General features: G+C 41.4%; 1 protein-coding gene across 3 annotated transcripts in view; it reads right to left on the bottom strand.

Moving 5' to 3' along the window:
- Positions 1-24864, bottom strand: part of LOC128982862 (septin-4) — a 102522-nt gene extending 77658 nt beyond the window's left edge. The window contains exon 1 of one of the 3 annotated variants that reach the window (XM_054401907.1): positions 24794-24864. In XM_054401907.1, the coding sequence (XP_054257882.1) occupies positions 24794-24800 (7 nt within the window). In that variant the 5' untranslated portion in view covers positions 24801-24864. Of the gene's footprint in view, positions 1-17746; positions 17818-24793 lie in introns of those variants that run through there. The other 2 variants (XM_054401908.1, XM_054401909.1) reach the window with 2 other exon arrangements.
- Between the last annotated feature and the right edge of the window lie 280 nt (positions 24865-25144).

Here is a 25144-nt window from a genome sequence, read left to right as displayed (position 1 = left end):
ATGAAGAGGAAGGTGAGTGTCAAAATCCACCTTTTATGTCAATGTTATCCATTGTGGATAGAAAGAAGAAATGTACTAAATTGTCTAAGCTCTCGGATGATGCATATCAACCCGAAATGGTAAACAGGCCGGGAAAGATTATGTTAGACTGTACCATTGACGATAAGCGTAACTCTTTTGAGTTAGATACTGGTGCTGTGGTCAGTACTATACCGCTGCATCTGTTTAAGAAATTATTTCCAGGTAAGATTCTAAATAGAACAAGAATGCCGTTAAGAACCTATACAGGAGAAATAATTCGCCCGGTAGGGTTTGCGACTGTCGAAATTTGCTATGAAAATCAAATATCTGTGGGCAACCTGTATGTTATTCGGGGGAACGTAGACAGTATTTTTGGAAGGGAGTGGTTAAAGTTGTTCAAAATTGAGCTTCCTTCATTAAACCAGGTATCAGAAGATCAAACAGATCATAAAAAAGACCAGTTTATAGAGAATCTTAAGAGCGAATTTCCTAATGTTTTCTTACCAGGAGTGGGTAAAGTACCGAACTATGAAGCTCATTTGAGTTTGAAACCAAACTCTAAGCCGGTTTACCTGCCACCCCGCCCTGTTCCTTTTGCTTTAAGGGATAAAGTCAATGATGAAATTGACAGGTTAGAAAAGGAGGGAATTCTCTCAAAGTTGACCTACAGTCAATGGGGTACACCTATAGTACCGATAGTTAAACCAAACGGGGATATTCGGCTTTGTGCTGATTACAAAGTATCAGTTAATAAGACCTTGGAACCTGATCATTATCCAATTCCAACATTGGATGACATATTTGCGAGCATGAGTGGCTGTAAGTATTTTTCGACTATTGATATTTCTCAAGCGTATTTAAACATTCCCATGGACAACGAGAGTGCCAGAGTACAGGCCATTAGCACATATAAGGGTGTATATGCTGTCAATAGACTCATGTTCGGAATCAAAAATGCTCCAGCTGAGTGGCAAAGATTCATATCTCAAGCTCTAGACAACATTCCAGGTGTTACGGTGTTTTACGATGACATTAGAGTAGTGAGTAAAACGTTAGAGGAGCACAAAGATCGGCTAAAAGAAGTTTTTAGAAGGTTATCCAATAATAACTTGCGAGTCAATAGTAAGAAATGTAATTTATTTAAAGCTAAGATTGTGTATTTAGGACATGAAATATCAGAAAAGGGTATTCACAAATGTAAAGACAAAGTGGAGGCGGTAGTAAATGCTCCCCGACCGACCAATAAAGATGAGCTTAAAAGCTGGTTGGGTCTCATTAACTATTATGGAAGGTTTGTCAATCATCTCTCAAGCTTGTTGCACCCTTTGTATGAACTGACCAGAGGTGGTAGAAAGTTTACCTGGACCTCAGAATGTGAGAAATCTTGGCTTCAAACAAAAAAGGAAATTGCTTCAGATAGAGTTTTAGTTCCATATGACCCTAAATTACCAATTATTCTGTCAGTTGATGCCAGTCCAGTAGGGCTTGGAGCTACTCTTTCACACGCTCTCCCGGATGGATCGGAAAGACCAATATGTTTCGCTTCTCGCACTCTTACGCTCACGGAACGGTCGTATTCTCAAATCGATAAAGAAGCTACAGCAATCTTTTGGGGTGTAAATAAGTTTTTTCAATATGTGTTTTCCAAAAGGTTTATTTTAAGAACAGATAATAAACCACTTGTTTCTATCTTCAACCCCGCAAAGGAATTACCACGAATGACTGCGCAAAGACTTCTAAGGTATGCCATATTCCTGCAAGGTTTTGACTACGAGGTTCAACATATAACTTCTGAGGAGAATGTCTCGTCTGATGCCCTTTCGAGAGCACCGATAATAGGAAAAGAGGATGAAAATTTCATGGATGACATAAACAGAGCGTGTTTATACCAAATTAGGCAATTCAATGATGTATTGCCTGTGAAGCTGGACGAAATTCAAGAAGAAACTCAGAAGGAAATTGTAATGAAAGATATTTACGATTGCTTACTAAGAGGTAAACCATTGGGTCATAAGGAGTATAAAAAACACTTGGATGAATTGAGTATAGTGGACGGTTGTATAATGAGAGGCGATCGAGTTATTAAACCACGCACTCTGAGAAAACGTGTTTTGAATGATCTACATTCGTCTCATACAGGAATTGTTAGGATGAAGGCCCTTGCAAGAAGTTATGTCTGGTGGCCAGACATGGATCTCGATATAGAACAATTTGTGAAACAGTGTACACCCTGCCAAAGAAATCAGAAGAATCCTGCTAAAGCGTGGCATCCATGGGAACCAGAAAATGCACCGTGGAAAAGAATACATGTTGATTTCTTAGGACCTGTATCAAATCAATACGTTTTACTGGTTGTAGATTCATTCTCTAAATGGTTAGAAGCCTGTCCCATGACACAAGCAACTTCAAAGAAAACCATAGAGTTTTTGGAAGATATTTTTGCAAGATTCGGCCTACCTTATACATTGGTGAGTGACAATGCTTCAATATTTAAATCAGAAGAGTTTAGTAATTACTTAAAACAGAATGGTATTATTCACAGAACCATTGCACCATATAATCCGCAGAGCAATGGTCAAGCAGAACGCTATGTTCAAGAAGTGAAAAGGTACTTAAGAAAAGAAGTGGACACAAATGGAAACCTAAAAGAAAAACTTCTTAAAGTTCTTTCATCTCACAGACGAACACCAACATCAACAACAACAAAAAGTCCGGCAGAGTTGATGTTTGGAAGAAAACTGCGGAATTCGTTAGATGTGTTGAGACCTTCATTAGAGTCAACGTTGAAACCTACCTTTCGCACAGCCCAACAAGGATGTACATCTTTCAAAGGAACCATAAGAGAATTCAAAGAAGGTGAACATGTTTTGGTAAGAGAAATGGTGAAAAATGGCAAAATTGTTTGGAGAAAAGGCGAAATAAAGAAAAGAATTGGAAGAGTTATGTACTCCGTTGCTGATGATGACATGCTATGGAGACGGCACATAAATCAACTGCGGAAGATATAGCATCTACAGTATCCTTTGAATTATTTCATGGGGGAAGAGTTTGTACTGTCTTAAAACAGATATATTAATTTAAATAGTTTTCAGCTGACTTAATTGTTTGTTTGTTTTTGTTTTTGTGTTGTTCATGATTTTGAAATGGAAGTAAAAAATATGTAACATAATGTTAGTTTCATTTTATATTTAAAACTGTTCACTTAGTCTGCAGGTTTGCTGCAGTAGGGGTTTTTTGCATTATGAGCAATTTTCAATAATAATTTGTTGTAAAGTACTACAGTAGGTATGTTGTGAAAGTTGGTGCAAATATTCAGACAGGTCTAAGTATGAGGTTTAATAAAAGGTTTTGAAAGATAATATTTTCTCCATTTAATTTTCATTCAACTCAGCATCAAATAAATGCAAGAGAGCTGTTTCAAATTCTGAATGGGTACCTGAATATATATATATATATATATATATATATATATGGGGTTTTGTCTGAATATACCTCGTTTCATCTCACCTCGACTACACCATCGAGGTGCAGGATTGCAGTCAGTCAATGCTTTCAATGAAAAAATGTACTTAGATTCCAAATTAAAATGGTCTTTTAAAGAACATTGTATTTTCTAAATCTCAGTGGACCTACATAATTATTATTGTTTGTTCTGTCAGCATATACGTTCTTCGGTTATTTATTGTGTTATGCCTTATACATCCATGTCTGTTTCCAGTAATTTTCTGATGCACCACAGGTGAGCGGACATTTCAGGTTCCTCAGAAAGCCTGCAGTTCTTACCGTATTTTATCAATTTGCAGTAAGTCTATATTTTTACAAAATGAAAAATAACCACTGACTGTTTGTACTGTACATGTGCACTTTTACAACAAGTATATTTCAATTTTTCAATTAATTGATCATTATTGTATCCATAGGCCTAGAATCAAAGAAAGTTTTGTTTATGAAAAAATATACAGGTTATAGTTTTAATTGTCCTCCCTCCAATTTTTTTCTACATTTTTTTTCAAAATATCAATTCTAGATCACTTCCAAATAATGTTGGGTAGTAAGTACTTCATTTTGACAAGGTGGTCATTTCCGGCCGCCATCTTGGATTCGCCATATTGGATACAAAGTCCAGTCATTGTCGACCTATTATCACTTTGTTATGACTGATGTAATGTTTTCGGCAGAACTGCCATTTTGAAATGTGATAAATATTATTTTAAATATGAAATAGGCTAGGTATTGTGACCAATCATTTCGAATTACTTTTTTAAGCTGAACTCAATGACGCAATTTTTTTTTTCGAGTTTTCTTTATTAAATATTGCAATTGTTTTATTTAAAATGTCAATATTTCAAAAACAAAATATTAAGATGAAAAACGGATTCTGGCACTGAGTTCAGGTTAAAATTGTTATTCGAAATGATGGGTCACAACACCACCTTCATATTTAAAATAATTTATCACATTTCAAAATGGCGGTACAAGATGGTGAAAGAAAAAATTACATCCATCATAACCAAGTGAAAATAGGTTGACAATGCCTGGTGGTGTGTACTTATCTTTATCCAGCACTATTTTGACATTATGGTATAGTCAATGGTATTAGTTAGTAAATGCACAATGGGCTAAAATAATGTTGTAAAAAGCCCTCATAACTTTACCGCGGATCAAAAGTTTAAAAAAAAACGGATTGTGGCATTGTAAAAGTCTAGTTTGAAATAATGGGTCACCCTTACATCAGAAAAAAAATTGTATCGAATATGGCGAATCCAAGATGGCGGCCGGAAATTACCACCTTGTCAAAATGAAGCACTTACTACCCAACAATGTTTGGAAATGGCCTGGGATTTATATTTGAAAAAATGTCGACCAAATTTGGAGGGGGGCAATTAAAACTTGCCGTGTATACTATTTACGAACACTAGCCGTCGGTTAATGTAGCCGTACAAACTCCGTTTCAAACCAAAACCGTGACACGTGCTCTAAACTAGATTCTACAGCTACATAGGCTAGGCCTAACGCCACTTCTTGGTTTACCAGCTGTCGATCACAACAGAGCATTACTGTTTACAAACACAGACGTTCAACATACACAAGAAAAGACCTCCAAGCTCCGAGCCGTCTATTATTACGACCGATGACCGACTGTTATAGGTCTAGGTTATTCATAGTCGTCCTGGAGCGACTGGACCTCAGAACTCTCGAGCAAGTGCTTGACTTGAAGTCTACATTTCATAGAGTTGAATATGATTTCACGCTTTGGGTCATCTCATTAAATATTCGTCAATTAATTAATTGGGCGTAGCGAGTGAAGTTCTTATACTATACTCCTGCTTTCGTTTAATAAATACTCCTCTTGAACTGCTGAATCAGTGACCAGGCCAACTCAGTGATCAATCAGTGACCAGGCCAAGTCAGTGGTCAATAAGTGACCAGGCCAAATCAGTGGTCAATCAGTGACCAGGCCAAGTCAGTGGTCAATCAGTGACCAGGCCAAGTCAATGTTCAATAAGTGACCAGGCCAAGTCAGTGGTCAATCAGTAACCAGGTCATGTCAGTGGTCAATAAGTGACCAGGCCAAGTCAGTGGTCGATCAGTGACCAGGCCAAGTCAGTGTTCACTAAGTGACCAGGCCTAGTCATTGGTCAATCAGTGACCAGGCCAAGTCAGTGGTCAATAAGTGACCAGACCAACTCAGTGATAAATCAGTGACCAGGCCAAGTCAGTGGTCAATCAGTGACCAGGCCAAGTCAGTGACCAGGCCAAGTCAGTGGTCAATAAGTGACCAGGCCAAGTCAGTGGTCAATAAGTGACCAGGCCAAGTCAGTGGTCAATAAGTGACCAGGCCAAGTAAGTGGTCAATCAGTGACCAGGCCAAGTAAGTGGTCAATCAGTGACCAGGCCAAAGTGGTCAATAAGTGACCAGGCCAAGTCAGTGGTCATTAAGTGACCAGGCCAAGTCAGTGGTCAATCAGTGACCAGGCCAAGTCAGTGGTCAATCAGTGACCAGGCCAAGTCGGTGTTCAATCGGTGACCAGGCCAAGTCAGTGGTCAATCAGTGACCAGGCCAAGTCAGTGGTCAATAAGTGACCAGGCCAAGTCAGTGGTCAATCAGTGACCAGGCCAAGTCAGTAGTCAATAAGTGACCAGGCCAACTCAGTGGTCAATAAGTGACCAGGCCAAGTAAGTGGTCAATCAGTGACCAGGCCAAGTAAGTGGTCAATCAGTGACCAGGCCAAAGTGGTCAATAAGTGACCAGGCCAAGTAAGTGGTCAATCAGTGACCAGGCCAAAGTGGTCAATAAGTGACCAGGCCAAGTCAGTGGTCATTAAGTGACCAGGCCAAGTCAGTGCTCAATCAGTGACCAGGCCAAGTCAGTGGTCAATCAGTGACCAGGCCAAGTCAGTGGTCAATAAGTGACCAGGCCAAGTCAGTGGTCAATCAGTGACCAGGCCAAGTCAGTAGTCAATAAGTGACCAGGCCAACTCAGTGGTCAATAAGTGACCAGGCCAAGTCAGTGGTCAATCGGTGACCAGGCCAAGTCAGTAGTCAATAAGTGACCAGGCCAACTCAGTGGTCAGTAAGTGACCAGGCCAAATCAGTGGCCAATCAGTGACCAGGCCAAGTCAGTGGTCAATCAGTGACCAGGCCAAGTCAATGGTCAATAAGTGACCAGGCCAAGTCAGTGGTCAATCAGTAACCAGGTCATGTCAGTGGTCAATAAGTGACCAGGCCAAGTCAGTGGTCAATCAGTGACCAGGCCAAGTCAGTGTTCAATAAGTGACCAGGCCTAGTCATTGGTCAATCAATGACCAGGCCAAGTCAGTGGTCAATAAGTGACCAGACCAACTCAGTGATAAATCAGTGACCAGGCCAACTCAGTGGTCAATAAGTGACCAGGCCAACTCACACCGAGCTCGCAGCTCGCTCCCACGGCGGGAGCGAATTTTGAAAACTCGCTCCACCATGAAATGTTCCCGCGGGCGTTTGGTAGTGTCCGCCACGCCCGCTTGCTGCAGTATTGGTACCTAACAAATATTTCATTGATTTTAAAAACAAAAGAACAGTGTTTAAGCTTTGTTTTATGATATTTTCCTTGGTTTAATTTAATCAGTGGTGTGGCAAAATATTATATTTAATTTCATTAGATCAGCTGTCTGAAATTTTGAAATGTGCATTTTGGCTGTTCTTCTTGTTTACATTAAAAAAGTCGAAGCAAATGTAAACATTGTGAGTAGTCTCATTGCAGCCATGGAGACCAATCAATATTTACTTCTAGAATCCTCACCTCAGAACTTTTTAAGCCAAAGGGGCAAAGCCCAAGGTCAGTATCGAAGTATCAATAGTCCTTTTACAATTCTTGGTATGGTAGCTATATTTTTGTAAAATTAAAGCCCAGTCGGCTCAGTAGTTTTTGCGCCTATTAGTAATACACATACAGACAGACACTATTAGATTTTAGAGAATTTCCCATATAGGGAATAAGCTATTACCGTAGTTCTCATGGTAAGATCTGGACCCGGGACCGATTTAATTTTTGGTTTTGAGGTCCCTAGAGTCCAAAAACACCATCCGTTTGAATTCATATATAAGAGTTCGCGAACCAGCATGATTGGACTATGGGAACGGGGGACTATGAGGGGTTTTATGGGGTAAAAATAGGGTTTTCCCATTTTTTACCCTGAAAACATAAAATTTCACAATTTTTTCCAAACCATTTTGTAGAGCTTAAAAACAAATAATTTAGTATATTGACGCGTTATTGTGAGCCGAATGGTTACGTAGAAAATTCCAAAAAATTGAAAATTTTAAATTCCCATGTTATTCTTATGGAGAATAAGTAAACTGCTGTAGTTTGCTTGTTTATGAACATATTTTGATCGAATTTGGAAAATACATTAATTTCTTACTAAACTATTAACATAAAAAAAAAAACTTTTTCCCCTCCCTGTTGCAGCAAACCTAAGTACTCGTTAAACTAATTCTATTTAAATAGGGAATAATTAATGTGATATTTTTATGGAGGCATTTTAGTGTAAATCCAACCAGGCTTATGGAAATTCGCTTAGTCTGCAGGTTTGCTGCGGTGGGGGTATTTATTTAATAGAATTGGATGCTTATACAGAAACGAGAGGGGGTGTTTATTAGAGCACTAGTGGCTACTGTGACCCCAACAGGTGGTCAAGTCAACAAATGACGTGATTCTGTAGTCGAGGGGCTTCAACATGCACTACCTAGCTGATTGCTCACAGTGGCAACGTAGTAGACAAATCTAATGATGATTGTGGAGCTGTGTAGAAGTAAATTCACAATTCACAACGAAACTCAAAACATTTTAAAAACAAAGGAAGGAATTCGCTAAATGTTGAGCCACACCAGCTGGGAAATATTAATACAGTACCATAGATAAAGCCATAATGGCGCTCCCAGCGGTGTGCGCCAGAACCTATGGTAACCGCAGCATGGCTGACGGTCAATATTTAATTATTTTTGTCTATGATAAAACGTTTTATCAATGACAGTACCTACACAAGACGAGTACAGTATGCAATAAACCTTCAAAGGTTAAGAGTAGTACCATAGACTAACTAACCACAAGTAGTAAACTTCTCATCCCTTTGCAAATTTTGAAGCTCGTTTTCCGTGTCTAGTTCATTTCCGGTCACACTGGGCGTTAGTGTCAAAACTGTCGATGAAATTTTGTTTATATTATTTTAGGGTTAATTTCATGATTTGTGCTTTACTGTTTGGTTATATAGCTAGGGTGCGAATTATTGTTTATGATTATATGGTTTTATTTGGTCAAACAAGGTTTTAAATGTAGTCCAGGAGCTGAGGGGGGTTGAGCATGCATGAAAGTAGTATGCAATGTTATTGCTGATTATTGTAATATGGACCATGGTGATCAAAATTACGTATGTCGCCTACTACAAAAGTGGTCGATAAGGTGGGGGGGAGGGGGCAAACATGGCGGTTTGCTCTTTGCGTTAAAATGCTGATATTTCGAAAACGGTAAAAGATAGAACATCGGTTAAAACGTCGTTGTAATTCTAAATACCCCCGCCGCAGCAAACCTGCCAACTAAGCGAATTTCCATTTGTCGGAATTGATTTTCAATTAAATCTATTTAAATAAAATTAGGTTTAACGAGTACCTAGGTTTGCTGCTACAAGGAAACTGTTAAAGTGGGGTTTTTAGTAAAATATTAATAGCTTAGTATACAATAAATAAATTTGCCAAGTTTTATCAAAATATATCCATAAACAAGCAAACGACAACATTTTACAAATTTCTCCATAAGAATAACATGGGAATTTTAAATTTTAATTTTTTTTTATTTTCTCCGTTACCAATAACTGTACAAAAACACTTTGATATACTAAATTATTTGTTTTTTTAAGCTCTTTAAAAAGGTCTAGAGAGAAATCGGGAAATTTTGTGTTTTGAGGGTCAAAAATGAGAAAAACCATTTTTTACCCCATAAAACCCCCCGTAAAACCCCGTTCCCATGGTCCGATCATGCTGGTTTGCGAACTCATTCAAGTTTATCTTGCCTTACACCTTTAAACCAAATTTCATCAAAATCAGACAAAAATTACTCAAGTTATCGCGTTCACGGACGTATATATATATATATATAAGTATATATATATATATATATATATATACATATATAAAAATTTGAACGAATGGTATTTTTGGCCTCTGGGGACATCAAAATGAAAAAGTAAATCGGTCCCGGGCCTAGGTCTTACCGTGCCACCTACGGTAATAGCTACTTCCCTATAGGGAAATTCGCTAAAAATGTGGACTACAATAATTGTTATTGAGTCCGAGGTCGTATCTCTATAAATAAACAAGTTATTGTATAAAATATGTAAAAATGGACTTTTCGTGTGGTCTTTTTTACCGAAAGTAGAATTAATTTGTGAGTGTCGCAAAGAAGTAATATCAAATATCTTTGCTGATAGTTGTAATATGGACTGTGGTGATAAAAAATACGCATGTCGCCTACTTGGCCAAATATGGCCAATAGAAAAGGTTATTGGGTAAAAAGTTGTATCTTAACTAATAAATAAGTTATAACAATAATAAGTTTAACAAAATCTACATTATACAGCTATTTTCTTCCAAAATCATATGAATTGTTGATAAAAATAGTGTAATTACTTAATTACTCGGCTAAATATTAACTAGATGCATTTTCTTATAATAAAAAAATATATTATTACGAATACATATGGTTTAAAATGTAAAACACGGCCTCCAAACGCCTTGGGGGGGGTTAAGGGGGTGAGGTAGTTCCTCGGACAGCTAAAGCTGCACTGATATCTGAAACCGAGGACTATTTCTCCCCCAGGGGCATCTATGGTGCTCAAGACCGTCCGAGAAGGCCAGTACAAAAATGAAGTACAGGCCTGTGTAGTCCAATGACTGCACCGTTCACGTCGTGGCCCCTGTCACGCTGATCTCGGCGGATCTAGGCTAGAGTCCTGAATGACTCTCTGGTGGGGGGCAGCAGCACCATCAGAACTGGGTGTTTCGTGCTGGTCTAAGAGAGGCTTGCCTCTCTTAGAGCAGGGCGCCCACCTAGACGTTCAGTCATAGCAATAGCTATGTCTGAGCACTGCGGGCCCTGGGCTAAGGTGTAATGCGACCCGTGCTGAGAGCCTTGCGGCACTGGGGGCCTAATACTCAGTGTCAGAAACGGAGCCTTCTGGGAACCAGGGGGAACCCAGTCGTATGAACCCCTTACCTCTCTAATCGGGTCACTGGGGAGGTGGACCTTATATACCCGGTACTCGTGGGAACAAAATGGATGTCCAAATAAATGTTAGTAAGCAAACTGACAAAAACATAACTGAGGAGCAAGAAAAGTGTGACCAACAGGTCGAAAGCACTTCTATTGCTAGTGTAAATGTAGAAGATCCGACCCTAATGGAGGAGGAAGGCCTACTAAAATCTGATGAAGATGACAAGCTCCCGGAAACTGGAAAGGAACGAAAAAACAAACGACTTTCCAGGGGAGAGTTACGAAGACAAAGGATAGCGGAAGCTCTAGCCAAAGGCGAGAAGGTGCTATCTAGAAGTGAGAGAAGGCTGGCGTGGGCTGCCAAGCACCCGAACTCTGCTCCCGGCGAAGCCGGTTCCTCTGGGAACCAGGATGCTGGGAAAAAGCAGGGTGAGGGCGGCACTCCCAAAGCCGACTCTGTTGAAGCCTCTAGAAGGACGGGTGGAAAGAGGGGGCGAGAGCACCTGACACCTGAGGATGCTGGGGGTGATAAAAAGAAGTCAAGGAGGAAGGAAGGAGAGGGGTCCGGTGTTTCAAAGAGGACATCGGCACCCACATATTCTGAGACATTGTCCGTAGAGAAGATGGCAATCGCCAGAACTGAACACCCGGACAGGAAATTGACAGAGGTTGAAGCCAACAAAATCAAGGGGGAGCTGTCCAGACGGGCCATTCGTGGCAAAGACGTCAGGATAAGCAGCTGCCATCTTGAAGGTGGATGCCTAGTAGTCGGCTGTACTAACACAACCACAAAGGAATGGCTGGTCAAACAGGTTCAGGAGCTGAGCCCCTTTGAGGGCAGCTCGCTAAAGCTTGCCCCAGCCAAAGAACTTGTAAAGGCTGTGAAAGTATCAGTGTTTGTTCCCACCACAACGGGGGCAACAACCAAGAAGGACGTGATGCAGGGCATAAAGCTGCAGAATGACCTTGACACAGACCACTGGGCGGTCGTTGGGGGGAACTCAAACCCTAGCGGACAATTCCTGGTCATAATAATTGACGAAAACTCCCTGCAGAAGCTGAAGTCTCTTGCGATGCGCCCATTCTTGGGCTGCGAGAGGGTAACCTTCAGGTTGCATGGGAGCAAGGATCCCCACAAGTAGAGGATGGTTGCGGTGCTCCAGATAAATCTCCAACACAGCAAGGCGGCTACGGCTACGCTTTGCCAGAAAATTCTTGCCGGCCGCATAGGCGTGGCTCTGATCCAGGAGCCATGGACCGCAGGAGGCAGAATCATGGGGATGAGCACCGCAAAAGGTGAGTTGATATATGATACTGACAGTGACAAACCTAGAGCTTGCATTTTTGTCAGTAGAAATATTAAGACACTGAAAGTCACTAATCTCTGTTCTAGGGATTGTGCCGTGACCGAGGTATACGGGCAGATGGGTGACGGTAACGTCAAAATCCTGCTTGCCTCAGTATACCTGCCATATGACTCCCAGGAACCACCACCGACCAGAGAAATGAGGATGGTGGTCGAATATGGAGCCAGGGAAAGAAAACACCTGCTGTTGGGCTGCGACGCCAATGCCCATCATGTGGCCTGGGGCAGCAGCAATATCAATGAGAGAGGTGAGAGCTTGTTAAGTTTTGTAGCTGAATCTAATTTAGTTATACTTAATAAGGGATCCAAACCAACCTTTAGACAGAGGAGAGGGGTGGTACTAAGGGAAGAGGTTTTGGACATAACCTTGGCCAGTAATTATGCGGCGACAAAGGTTGTAAAATGGGGGGTATCTGATGATCACTCAGCGTCAGATCACAGCTACATTGAATTCACTATAGGTTCGATCTGTGTAAAAGAGACCTATAGGAACGTTAGAAGGACAGACTGGAACCAGTATCGAGAGGTGCTAGGGGACAGACTAAGACAATTAAAAGACACAGAAGGGCATGGGGTGGAGAGTATGGCGAATTCTCTAAATGCGGCCATACTAAGCTCATACCAAGAAGCGTGCCCAGAGACTGTAAAGAACATGTCTAGGCAAGCCTGCTGGTGGAATAGGGGGCTAGAAGCTCTGAGGAGGAAGGTTCGCAGACTGTATAATGTGGCAAAACGTACAGGAAATTGGAACAACTACTCAGAGATGCTCACTGTTTACAATAGGACAATTAGAAGAGCTAAGAAAGAGTCATGGAGAGAATTCTGTCAGAACATGGAGAGTGTTTCTGAATGTGCAAAGCTTCATAGGGTACTAGCTCGAGGTCAAGCTAATCCTTTAGGAACAATGCTTAAGGAGGATGGTACATATACAGACGGCCCAGAAGAAGTGCTGGAGAGCCTTTTGAGCGCTCACTTCCCAGGATCCTTACAACCGCAGAGCACAGTCCAGGTGGAGATAGAAAGAGAGACTAGGGTGCGGACGGTAAGAGAAGATTGGGCCTGCGCTAGGGCTGTGATTACCTATAACGGTATCAAATGGGCGCTTAGGGCATTTCAACCATTTAAAGCTCCTGGTACCGATGGCATCTATCCTGGGTTTTTGCAGGAAGGTGGGGACCAGTTGATACTCCCCTTGGTGCGTCTTTTCAAGACCAGCTTAGCCAGTGGAGTTATACCAACAGCATGGAGGACCTCAAGGGTGGTATTCATACCGAAGCCCGGAAGGGATACATATGCTGTGCCCAAGGCTTTCAGACCAATCAGCCTTACATCGTTTCTCCTGAAGACCATGGAGAAATTAGTGGATAGACGAATAAAGGATAGGGTCTTGGTAAGCCATCCTTTGCATCCGAACCAACATGCCTACCAGAAGGGAAAGTCATGCGAAACAGCCCTGCATGCGCTGGTTAGTAAGATTGAAAGTGCTATCTCGAACAAGGAAATAGCGGTGGCTGCATTTCTTGATATAGAAGGAGCTTTTGACAACACCAGTACTCGCTCTATTGTATCAAAGCTGGTGTCAAGAAATGTGGAAAGCACTGTAGTGAGGTGGATAGCCAACATGCTCGAAAGTAGGAGAGCGCAAGCTTCTCTGTGTGGGACGGTGAGAGAGGTCAAGGCCCAAAGAGGGTGTCCACAGGGTGGCGTCTTGTCACCAAATCTGTGGAATCTGGTGGTTGACGATCTCCTGTCCGAGCTCAATGCACAGGGCATGTACGCTCAAGGATATGCTGACGATATTGTTGTACTAATAAGAGGAAAATTTATGAACACTTGCCTGGAACTCATGCAGAGGGCATTGTCCATAGTGGAGAGGTGGTGTAACCAGGAAGGTCTGAGGGTCAATCCAATGAAGACTGTAATGGTACCATTTACAAGGAAGAGAAATGTTGATATCGCTAGAGTACCAACTCTCTTCGGTAATCAGATCCAGGTTAAGAGGGAGTTCAAGTACCTAGGAATAAGGCTGGACGACAAGCTCACCTGGAACAGCCATTTGGCACATATAACGCAACGTTCTCAGACCACACTTATGATGATGAGGCGGGCTGTTGGGAAGACCTGGGGTCTAAGTCCACAAATGACTAACTGGCTATACACTAGGGTCGCAAGACCGATGATGGTGTATGGCTCGGTGGTCTGGTGGACCAAGGTAATGCAAACTACCGCTGTAAAGAGACTACAAAAGATCCAGCGAGTAGCATGCCTTAGCATCACAGGAGCCATGAGAGGCACTCCAACTGCAGCCCTGGAAGTAGTGCTAAACCTGCCACCTCTCGACATCATTGTGAAAGGAGAGGCAAGGATGGCAGCCTACAGAATGGCTTGTAGTGGCAACTGGAAGTATAATGCCTCCAGTGAGCACACAAGAATTGTAGACAAGGTGCAAAAGAACTCCTTGGAAATGCTACCAGACAGGATGGTGAAGATCACAGATCTAGAAAAACCATACAATGTTAACATTGTTGACAGGGATGCCTGGGATAAGGGTGAACCTGAATTCATGAAAAGGGGGATCACCTGGTATACGGATGGCTCAAAAAAGCCAACGGGCACGGGGGCTGGAATATATGGAGTCAGACCCAAGGTGCAGTTATGCGTAAGTTTGGGAAAAATGGCCACTGTATTCCAGGCAGAAGTGGTGGCCCTGTCTGAGTGTGCGAGAGTGTGTTTGAAGCGCGGTCTTATAGGCCACACTATATACATGAACTCAGACAGCAAAGCAGCACTAATGGCACTTGACAGTTTCGACTTTACCTCCAAGGCTGTATGGGACTGTCATCAAGCCATGAAAGCCCTGGGAAAGACCAACAGGATCATCCTTAGTTGGGTTCCAGGGCATAAAGGTATTGCTGGCAATGAGGGAGCTGACAAGTGGGCAAACAAAGGAGCTGAAAGCCCGCTCATGGGTCCAGAGCCGACGTGTGGTATTGCTTACAACACAGCACGGAGAGCTGTTCGCCAGTGGATGGGCATAGAACATCAAAGGAACTGGGAAAGAACAGAAGGAAATGTACAGTCAAAGAGAATGCTGAAGGCACCTACAGGTGCGATAGCGGCAGAAGCCCTTGGGCTGAGTAGGAAGACCCTGCGGAAGGTGGTTGGCTTTATTAGCGGCCATTGGGTATTCCGTGGACATTTACACAAGATGGGAATTCAAGTTGAAAGCCTCTTATGTAGGAAATGTGGAGAGGAGGAGGAGACAGCATTCCACGTGATATTTATGTGCCCAGCCCTACAAGGTCTGCGCATGAGATCCCTTGGCCTATCGACTGGAGATCAAAGGGAAGAACGGGTCACCATTGTCAAAAGGATCTCACGGTTCACAAAGGACCTGGGATTTGACAAAGAATGAGGACCTGTGAATGAGGGTGCACAATAAGCTGTTCTAGCTGCGTTGCAATCCCATGGTTACTTGAAGCCTGGCCCTCTATTAAAAAAAAAAAAAAAAAAAAAAACGCCTTGGGGTTCGTCCGAAAGGTTGCGTCATAATTGCTGCGCAGTGCTGCTGATATCGGCACAACTGTTAATCCCCCAAAAGTTCATTGCCTTCCAACTCAGTGATATTGGGGTTGTGAAAGTATTTGTACAGTTTAAGACTACTGACATTTATTGTGTTTTATTTATACAAATAACATTCTTTTATAACTTTTAATAGTTATTTAAATATTTTAAATTTCAATACATTTTATTTTAAGTTGCTTACGTTTTTTTTTTAATTGTGTGTGGCTGGTTTTTATGTACGTTTGTTCTTAGTGACTAGTGGATTAGGCAATAAAATTGCATCAACTTACAAAAGTTAGGTACCTATTTCAATTCAACAAATAATATGAACAACCAGTGTAATTGTTGTGGACAGAATGAAAGAGATTTACCGTATTTTTTATTATAAGGTATTTACTTTTGTAATGTTTTTTATTTCATATAACTGTATTTAATAAGAATCTGTTACATAATCATATTGTAATAACCTATAACGTTATAATTAAAATTGGATTTGTAGTGGTAATCTTTATTATGCATTTGATTGCGGCGAAACCCCAAGTATTATACGTAGTTTGGAGGCCGTGTTTTACATTTTAAACCATATGTATTCGTAATAATATATATTTTTTTTATAAGAAAATGCATCTAGTTAATATTTAGCCGAGTAATTAAGTAATTACACAATTTTTTTTCAACAATTCATATGATTTTTGAAGAAAATAGCTGTATAATGTACATTTTGTTAAACTTATTATTGTTATAACTTTAGTTAAGATACAACTTTTTACTCAATAACCTATTCTATTGGCCATATTTTTTGGATTAAAACTACGTTTTAACCGATGTCCTATCTCGTACCGTTATCGAGATACAGTCGTTTCAATGCATAGCGCGTTCCGCCATCTTTGCCCCCCTCCCCCCAAGTTCTCGACCACCTGAAAAGTAGGCAACATGAGTATTTTTTATCACCACTGTCCATATTACAACTATCAGCAAAGATATTTGATATTACTTCTTTGCGACACTCACAAATTAATTCTACTTTCGGTAAAAAAAAAACTACACGAAAAGTCCATTTTTACATATTTTATACAATAACTTGTTTATTTATAGAGATACGACCTCGGACTCAACAACCATTATTGTAGTCCACATTTTTATAATTACAACGACGTTTTAACCGATGTTCTATCTTTTACAGTTTTCGAAATATCAGCGTTTTAAACGCATAGCGCAAACTGCCATGTTTGCTCCCTCCCCCCCCATACTTTTGAAATAGGTGACATACGTAATTTTGATCACCACAGTCCATATTACAATAATCAGCAATAACATTGCGTACTACTTTCATGCATGCTCAACCCCCCTCAGCTCCTGGACTAATGGCTGAAAAAACGAGAAACAAATTGCAAACAAAACACAACCTCTCCAGTGCACCGGATAGAATGAACAATAAAATTGGCTTCAGCTCGTGGTATGTATTTATTGGTTTTATTAATTCATTGGTAGTAGACATTCCATCCTCATGTTAAAATTTGTAGCCAGTTATTTGTTTCTAAGCAAAATGATTGTAGTTGATGTGAGCCACCGACAGATTGTGCTGATCTAAATTACTGATTTCTGTCGAGTACACAATCTTTTTTACCAATTAAAACTAATGGAATGACTTATTGTGAGCTATAGCAACTGTTATGACCCATCAACTTGACTATAGTCCGTGAGGTTGGCGAAGGACTCTGAGGGATTAACGTCCCTTCCACCAACGCACGCGCATTCGCAAGCAGGGCCCTACCTAACCAAAGATTTTGCAAGATCATTTTCATAGCACACCTAACATTTTCCTGTGTACTCTTTTTACAGTGTTTATCTATGCCATGACATGTTTTACGGTGATAAGCATCGTTGACAATATAACAGGAGAAAGTACGAGTAAGTGTGAAATTGCTGATATCGTGTTTTAATCGTTGGAAATCCTGGTGTTGTGCCATCAATATGACATCTGTATACGCGACCCTACAACAACCCCAGAGAATTACAGTGTGACCGGTGATGCCCTATATACCTACTGGTCGTCCCAGGAGAGGTTTGAGAGCCAAGGCCTCCTTGTAGCTGAGTCCTGTGGGTGGACAGGAGAGACAGAACATCTCAGCGTCGGAGAGGTTCATGTTGCGAACGGCGGGGGTGGGTGCGGGGCCCAGCGAGAACCCGGTCTGGGGGTTGCGGATCTGAGCGGGGCTGGGGGACCTCCGCATCATGTACAGGGGCAATGACATTCTGGGGTAATGGACAAAACTAACTTACAAAAACTATGAAAACGAATGTTTACATTTTGATGTAATAACCAGCAGGTGCTTATTATATCTAAGAGTCTTATTTTGTAAGTAAAATGTCAAATGTTAAATTGTTGAAATTGTTTTTAAATAGGACTACTGGGGTGGTGAAATATTATTTTTACTGCATGAGAGGGGTAAAAGTTCAGAAGTATTCAATAGGGGTACCGAACACCCTAAAGTTAAATATTCAGAACTATTACATGAAGGATGCAACGATGCTAACTTTTTTAACAAGACTTTAATAAATACATTTCATTAGACAAAAATAAAACAGTATATTAATTAAAACAGTGTATTGTAGTAAAGCTAAGGTTTAAACAGACCGAACCAGAGCCACTAATCAAACCCTGCGATGCGTAGAGCAGCTACGGCGGCGCGGCGGAGGCGGCAGGACCGCCACTGGCGAGACGCGGAACTGTACTGAACTGTATCACAACACGGCGATGCGTAGAGCAGCTACGGCGGTGCGGCGGAGGCGGCAGGACCGCCACTGGCGAGACGCGGAACTGTACTGAACTGTATCACAACACGGCGATGCGTAGAGCAGCTACGGCGGCGCGGCGGAGGCGGCAGGACCGCCACTGGCGAGACGCGGAACTGTACTGAACTGTATCACAACACGGCGATGCGTAGAGCAGCTACGGCGGTGCGGCGGAGGCGGCAGGACCGCCACTGGCGAGACGCGGAACTGTACTGAACTGTATCACAACACGGCGATGCGTAGAGCAGCTACGGCGGCGCGGTGGAGGTGGCAGGACCGCCACTGGCGAGACGCGGAACTGTACTGAACTGTATCACAACACGGCGATGCGTAGAGCAGCTACGGCGGCGCGGTGGAGGCGGCAGGACCGCCACTGGCGAGACGCGGAACTGTACTGAACTGTTGGTATCACAACACGGCGATGCGTAGAGCAGCTACGGCGGCGCGGTGGAGGTGGCAGGACCGCCACTGGCGAGACGCGGAACTGTACTGAACTGTATCACAACACGGCGATGCGTAGAGCAGCTACGGCGGCGCGGTGGAGGCGGCAGGACCGCCACTGGCGAGACGCGGAACTGTACTGAACTGTTGGTATCACAACACGGCGATGCGTAGAGCAGCTACGGCGGCGCGGCGGAGGTGGCAGGACCGCCACTGGCGAGACGCGGAACTGTACTGAACTGTTGGTATCACAACACGGCGATGCGTAGAGCAGCTACGGCGGCGCGGTGGAGGCGGCAGGACCGCCACTGGCGAGACGCGGTACTGTACTGAACTGTTGGTATCACAACACGGCGATGCGTAGAGCAGCTACGGCGGCGCGGTGGAGGTGGCAGGACCGCCACTGGCGAGACGCGGAACTGTACTGAACTGTATCACAACACGGCGATGCGTAGAGCAGCTACGGCGGCGCGGCGGAGGCGGCAGGACCGCCACTGGCGAGACGCGGAACTGTACTGAACTGTATCACAACACGGCGATGCGTAGAGCAGCTACGGCGGCGCGGCGGAGACGGCAGGACCGCCACTGGCGAGACGCGGAACTGTACTGAACTGTATCACAACACGGCGATGGTGACATACAGCTGACATTTGCGTATCGAGCGGGCTGCCACAAAATGTAATCAAATACTGAGGTAATCAGGAAAAGGCCACACCTTCCACTCACACCACTAGGCACTGCCTCGTCCTCTACGTCGTCAGGGGTACGTGTTGGTACAGATAAATGTGTCATAGCAATGGTCGCCGGATCAATCTTGAAAAAAGTGTAGCTTTTTGATGGTTTGAAACTGGACCAGTTGTCCTTGATCATTGGGTTTTTAATAAAAATGGCACTGACTACTACTGACTAATAAAAAAACTGATCTTTATCACGGGAGTATGTTTTATCTGTGGTATCACACTCCAATCTACACTCATCCTTCGCTCATCCTTCACTCATATCTGGGTTAAAATACGTACATAGATGGCGTCTCCATCAAAAATTATAATGATTTAACAATACTGTATAATAATTGAGAAGCCCCTTAAAACCCTTAGCACATCGTGGTCTATTCCCTCTTGATGATGCTGTAATCAGCTTTGAGTTATTGAGAAGCCCCTTAAAATCCTTAGCACATCGTGGTCTATTCCCTCTTGATGATGCTATAATCAGCTTTGAGTTATTGAGAAGTTTCTTAAAACCCTTAGCACATCGTGGTCTATTCCCTCTTGATGATGCTGTAATCAGCTTTGAGTTATTGAGAAGCCCCTTAAAACCCTTAGCACATCGTGGTCTATTCCCTCTTGATGATGCTGTAATCAGCTTTGAGTTATTGAGAAGCCCCTTAAAACCCTTAGCACATCGTGGTCTATTCCCTCTTGATGATGCTGTAATCAGCTTTGAGTTATTGAGACGTTTTTTGAACAATTTTTTCTAGACGTCTAAGTTTTTGTGACAAGCGATCCAGTAGAGCAATTATATACTGTACATTTTAGTATATATATTAGCTATACTTCAATACTATTTTTAACAGTTAGAAAACGTATTAGGCCATTGAATAATGATAATCAAGATCGATCAATGAAACAAATCAAACTTATAGTCGTCAGCATCAGCATTCTAGTGACACTAATGTTCAATTTCTATAATATGCAGTTTATACTATATTGCCCCTTTATACTTTATACTGTTTATGTTTGGTAAGATCATAAGCAGTCTTAACGTTTATCAACAAGCTATGCGTTTGCCACCATTACTCAGTACAGTACTAGATAACAAATGTAGAATCTGTAATTGAGATTAGCAATTGACAAAGCAACGAGATAATACAACTTACGGTAATGTAGATTTAATGCGATCAAATTGGCTGAAAAAGTCAATTGAAAATCATTTAGTTTATTAATAATTTAGGAAAACCGGAAAACCTTTTTAGACTTTATTAGTCAAATCCACCGAGTGGTTTTTAAAAATGTCTGCTCCGTTGAACCCTGTTTCGTATTACTCGTACTATGTATTATAGCATAGATAAAAGGAGTCTATACTCCTTTTATCTATGATTATAGTGGATGAGTTAAAATAATATCACGCAGTAATAATAGTTATTCACTATAGGATAGTAATATTAATTATATTTTACTATGTTTGGTCTGGGACATTTTTCCTAAAAGTGCAGTTAAAGTACCATGCATGCGATGCGGAGTTGACGTGTTTTAGTGTGTCGTTTTATCTTTAAAATGATTTGTATACAAACAAACCTCCCGTTGAAATAGTAGATATTTAGTAGTTAATTGTTATTTCTACTACCGTAATTAAAATAATTGTTTTCGGTTAAATTTTTAATACAGAATCAACAATGAAGGTAGTTAATCACCCTAGACCGATTGTGCATTGATTGAAAAGGAAGCGGAAATGTCAGTCTTGCCAACTGCACTCATCTCAACAGTTGGCAACACTGGTTCTGTTGTGTTTCTACATTCTGTTGGCTAAGTTGTGTTAATCTATCCATAATGTCCCTGTACTAAATACTATTTATTATTTCCTTGGGCTCATTATTCTTCGGGAGTTAAAGAGCTGAAATCTTGGTCTTGGAAGTGCCTAAATGTCAATGAGAAAACACTTTACTAAATTCAGTTATATTTTGCACTTTAGAAAATGTACTTCTATACAGGTACTTTAAACTTTAAAGAATTATTTTAGACTTAGGTTATACTACCACAGATATAATACAAAGGAAATACCTTTAGTACTCATTTTGTCCGTGTTACTACACAATGGGGAATTGGCGATCAATATGAAATTACAATAACTTTAAAGTACGCCTTTTTAAAGATAATGTCACATTTATGTGTATACTAGCTGTTGTACCCGTGCTTTGCAACGGGAAGAGAACACGAAATAGAAACATTTTGATCTTTACATCTGTTGATAAAATCGTTACACATAAGCCTTTTAAAAACAAAATTTTACCTTTAAGGCCTTAATAGGATAGCTGTTGTCATAAATGTAAAAAAATAATAGTACTGCACCCTGTTGGTAAACTGCTATTCAATATCATAGAACCAACTTGTGTAGTTGAAACAGCTGACAAAATTCGTTTATTCCTTTTAAATACGATTACTCATAAGGTTATCATGGGAAACTCCAGAGCCACTGGGGCGGAGCCCGAAAGGACTTTTAAGATAAGAATGCGTCTATATGTTAATCGGGAATGTGAGCTATCATCATACCAAATTTCAGCCCAATCCGACCAGTATTTTTCCCGTTTACTTGTCACAAACATACATCCATCCATACAGCACACAGTAAGCTGTACCCCAACACAGTATGCTGTACCCCAACACAGTTTGTTGTACCCCAACACAGTATGCTGTACCCCAACACAGTATGATGTACCCCAACACAGTATGCTGTACCCCAACACAGTATGCTGTACCCCAACACAGTTTGTTGTACCCAACACAGTATGCTGTACCCCAACACAGTATGCTGTACCCCAACACAGTATGCTGTACCCCAACACAGTTTGTTGTACCCCAACACAGTATGCTGTACCCCAACACAGTTTGTTGTACCCCCAACACAGTATGCTATACTCCAACACAGTGTGCTGTACCCCAACACAGTTTGCTGTACCCCAACACAGTTTGTTGTACCCCAACACAGTATGCTGTACCCCAACACAGTATGCTGTACCCCAACACAGTATGCTGTACCCCAACACAGTATGCTGTACCCCAACACAGTTTGTTGTACCCCAACACAGTATGCTGTACCCCAACACAATATGCTGTACCCCAACACAGTATGCTGTACCCCAACACAGTATGCTGTACCCCAACACAATATGCTGTACCCCAACACAGTATGCTGTACCCCAACACAGTATGCTGTACCCCAACACAGTTTGTTGTACCCCAACACAGTATGCTGTACCCCAACACAGTATGTTGTACCCCAACACAGTATGTTGTACCCCAACACAGTATGCTGTACCCCAACATAGTATGCAATACTCCAACACAGTGTGCTGTACCCCAACACAGTATGCTGTACCCCAACACAGTATGCTGTACTCCAACACAGTATGCTGTACCCCAACACAGTATGCTGTACCCCAACACAGTATGCTGTACCCGGACACACTGTGCTGTCATGCACAGTGTGCGTGACATCACTGTCACCCGAGGTAAGCAATTATGACTTCACGTCCCGATTGTCGCGTTTTCTTTCAGTTGCCTTCCGAGAAGTTCTAATGCTAATGTAATTTGAACCAATGGTAGGTGGCATGAAACCAAATTCCAAACTACGTATACCACCACACCACACAGGATTATAGCTTTTAGAGGAGTGTGATTTGTTTGGATCGCGGCCTCGTGGGGTCATGGTTGACAGATATTTGTTTCTTTGTTTACAAACAGTATTTTACTCGGTCTAATGTGATGTAACCCAGAAATAGCCCTACGAAACCAGACAGGCAACATGTTTTTAATTGATCCCCTTGGATTCTAATGTCATTTAAATTTAATAAATACGTGTCCTCTTAGTTTTATAATCAATTGATTATTCTGTAACATGCCATTTTAAACCACTCATTATATTTTTTCATTATATTTACTAAAAGTGATTCAGAAGCTAACAACATGCAATAATTTATTATTCTTTCATTTTATCCTGATTTCACCACATTATTCTTACCAATGTTATAATCGATAAATTTATCTGTACCAACACGTACCCCTGACGACGTAGAGGACGAGGCTTAAATTCGCCTCGTGTGGCCGGGGCCTTACTATCAGATTTTTTAGTCCTTGATGTTATGATAATCATATTAGTTTTGTCTGCCGTCTTTAATCCTAAACTAATAATCTACAACTTTATATAGTGTAAATATAGTGTCTTTAATATTTCAAAAGACTATTGACAAAGGTTGAATTTTGGGCTGCACTTTAGTATCTGTTATACGTTATATACTCATTCGAATGAATATACTGAATAATCTATAGCCTACATCGATATTTTTCATTCGAATGAGTGTAGGACGGATACTAAAAGTGCAACCGAATTTTGTTTCTAAAAGCGTTGGTGGATGTGTAACTATTTTATACAACAAATGTAATGTAAAGATCAAAATGTTTATATTTTGTGTCCTCTTGCCGTTGCAAAGCACGGGTAAAACAGCTAGTATAGTATATGTCTAACTAAATTGACAATCCTACAGATTCGATTTGATCGCGATCCCTACAGTATTTACAAATCTCAAATCAATGTATGAACGGCCCTGCAGGATTTACAATTCCCATATCAATTTATGCACTCTTATCATCTAATCTCAATAATATCTTACTGATTTCAACTGCAATCTCAAAATCAATGTATGAACGGTAATATTTACAGGATTTCTTTATATCTTATTTATTCTTCATATTTCGTTATCAATATACGAGATTATAATAATCTACTACTGTCAGTAACATCTTACTGATTACAAAAACTACAACCCTGCAAGTTCGAGGGCAATGAACAATGAACGGTAATATTTACAGGATTAACTATTTCCATATCATATTTCTTTATCAATATACGAGATTATAATAATCTACTGACAATAATATCTTACTGATCACAACTACAACCCTGCGAGTTCGAGATAAATATTAACAGTAGGCATATGCGATCGCTACAACAGGATTTACTATTCCGGATTCCCAAATCAATGTATGAACTATATCAGATCTACACCCAATGAGTTCGATAAATAGCTGGGAAATAAGCTCCTCCCTCGATATAAACTAGGGCAAAACATGATGAACGAGACCCACCTGACATTTCGGTAACCTTTATCAGTGACTGCCGCAGTGAAGACTTTGCGCGCCCTACACTCACTTCACTCTCTACAACACAGTCTGCTATCGACCAGCGAACGCCGCCCCCCCCCCCTTCCCACGACACGCGACGCTACGATCAATAGAATCTTATCTATGCTACATGAGTCACACGCACACGCGGAGATAACCTTGGTCATCGGAAGATAAGATAATCATTTCTCTGTGACTTTCTGTCATGATTAACCTAGATAAAGAATGCCGGTGTTAACCTGCAGGTTTTGGTTATGTTCGTCGCCGTTGCCTGGTTGCCATAGAGACGAGGTACGCGGTACGCGGCTGCGCGAC

This window comes from Macrosteles quadrilineatus, unplaced genomic scaffold (assembly GCF_028750875.1).
Source record: "Macrosteles quadrilineatus isolate MER2022 unplaced genomic scaffold, UCM_ALF_1.0 Scaffold_1__1_contigs__length_201487025, whole genome shotgun sequence".
NCBI lineage: Eukaryota > Metazoa > Arthropoda > Insecta > Hemiptera > Cicadellidae > Macrosteles > Macrosteles quadrilineatus.
The sequence above is the reverse complement of the archived record's forward strand: the minus strand, read 5'-3'. Positions and strand labels throughout refer to the sequence as shown.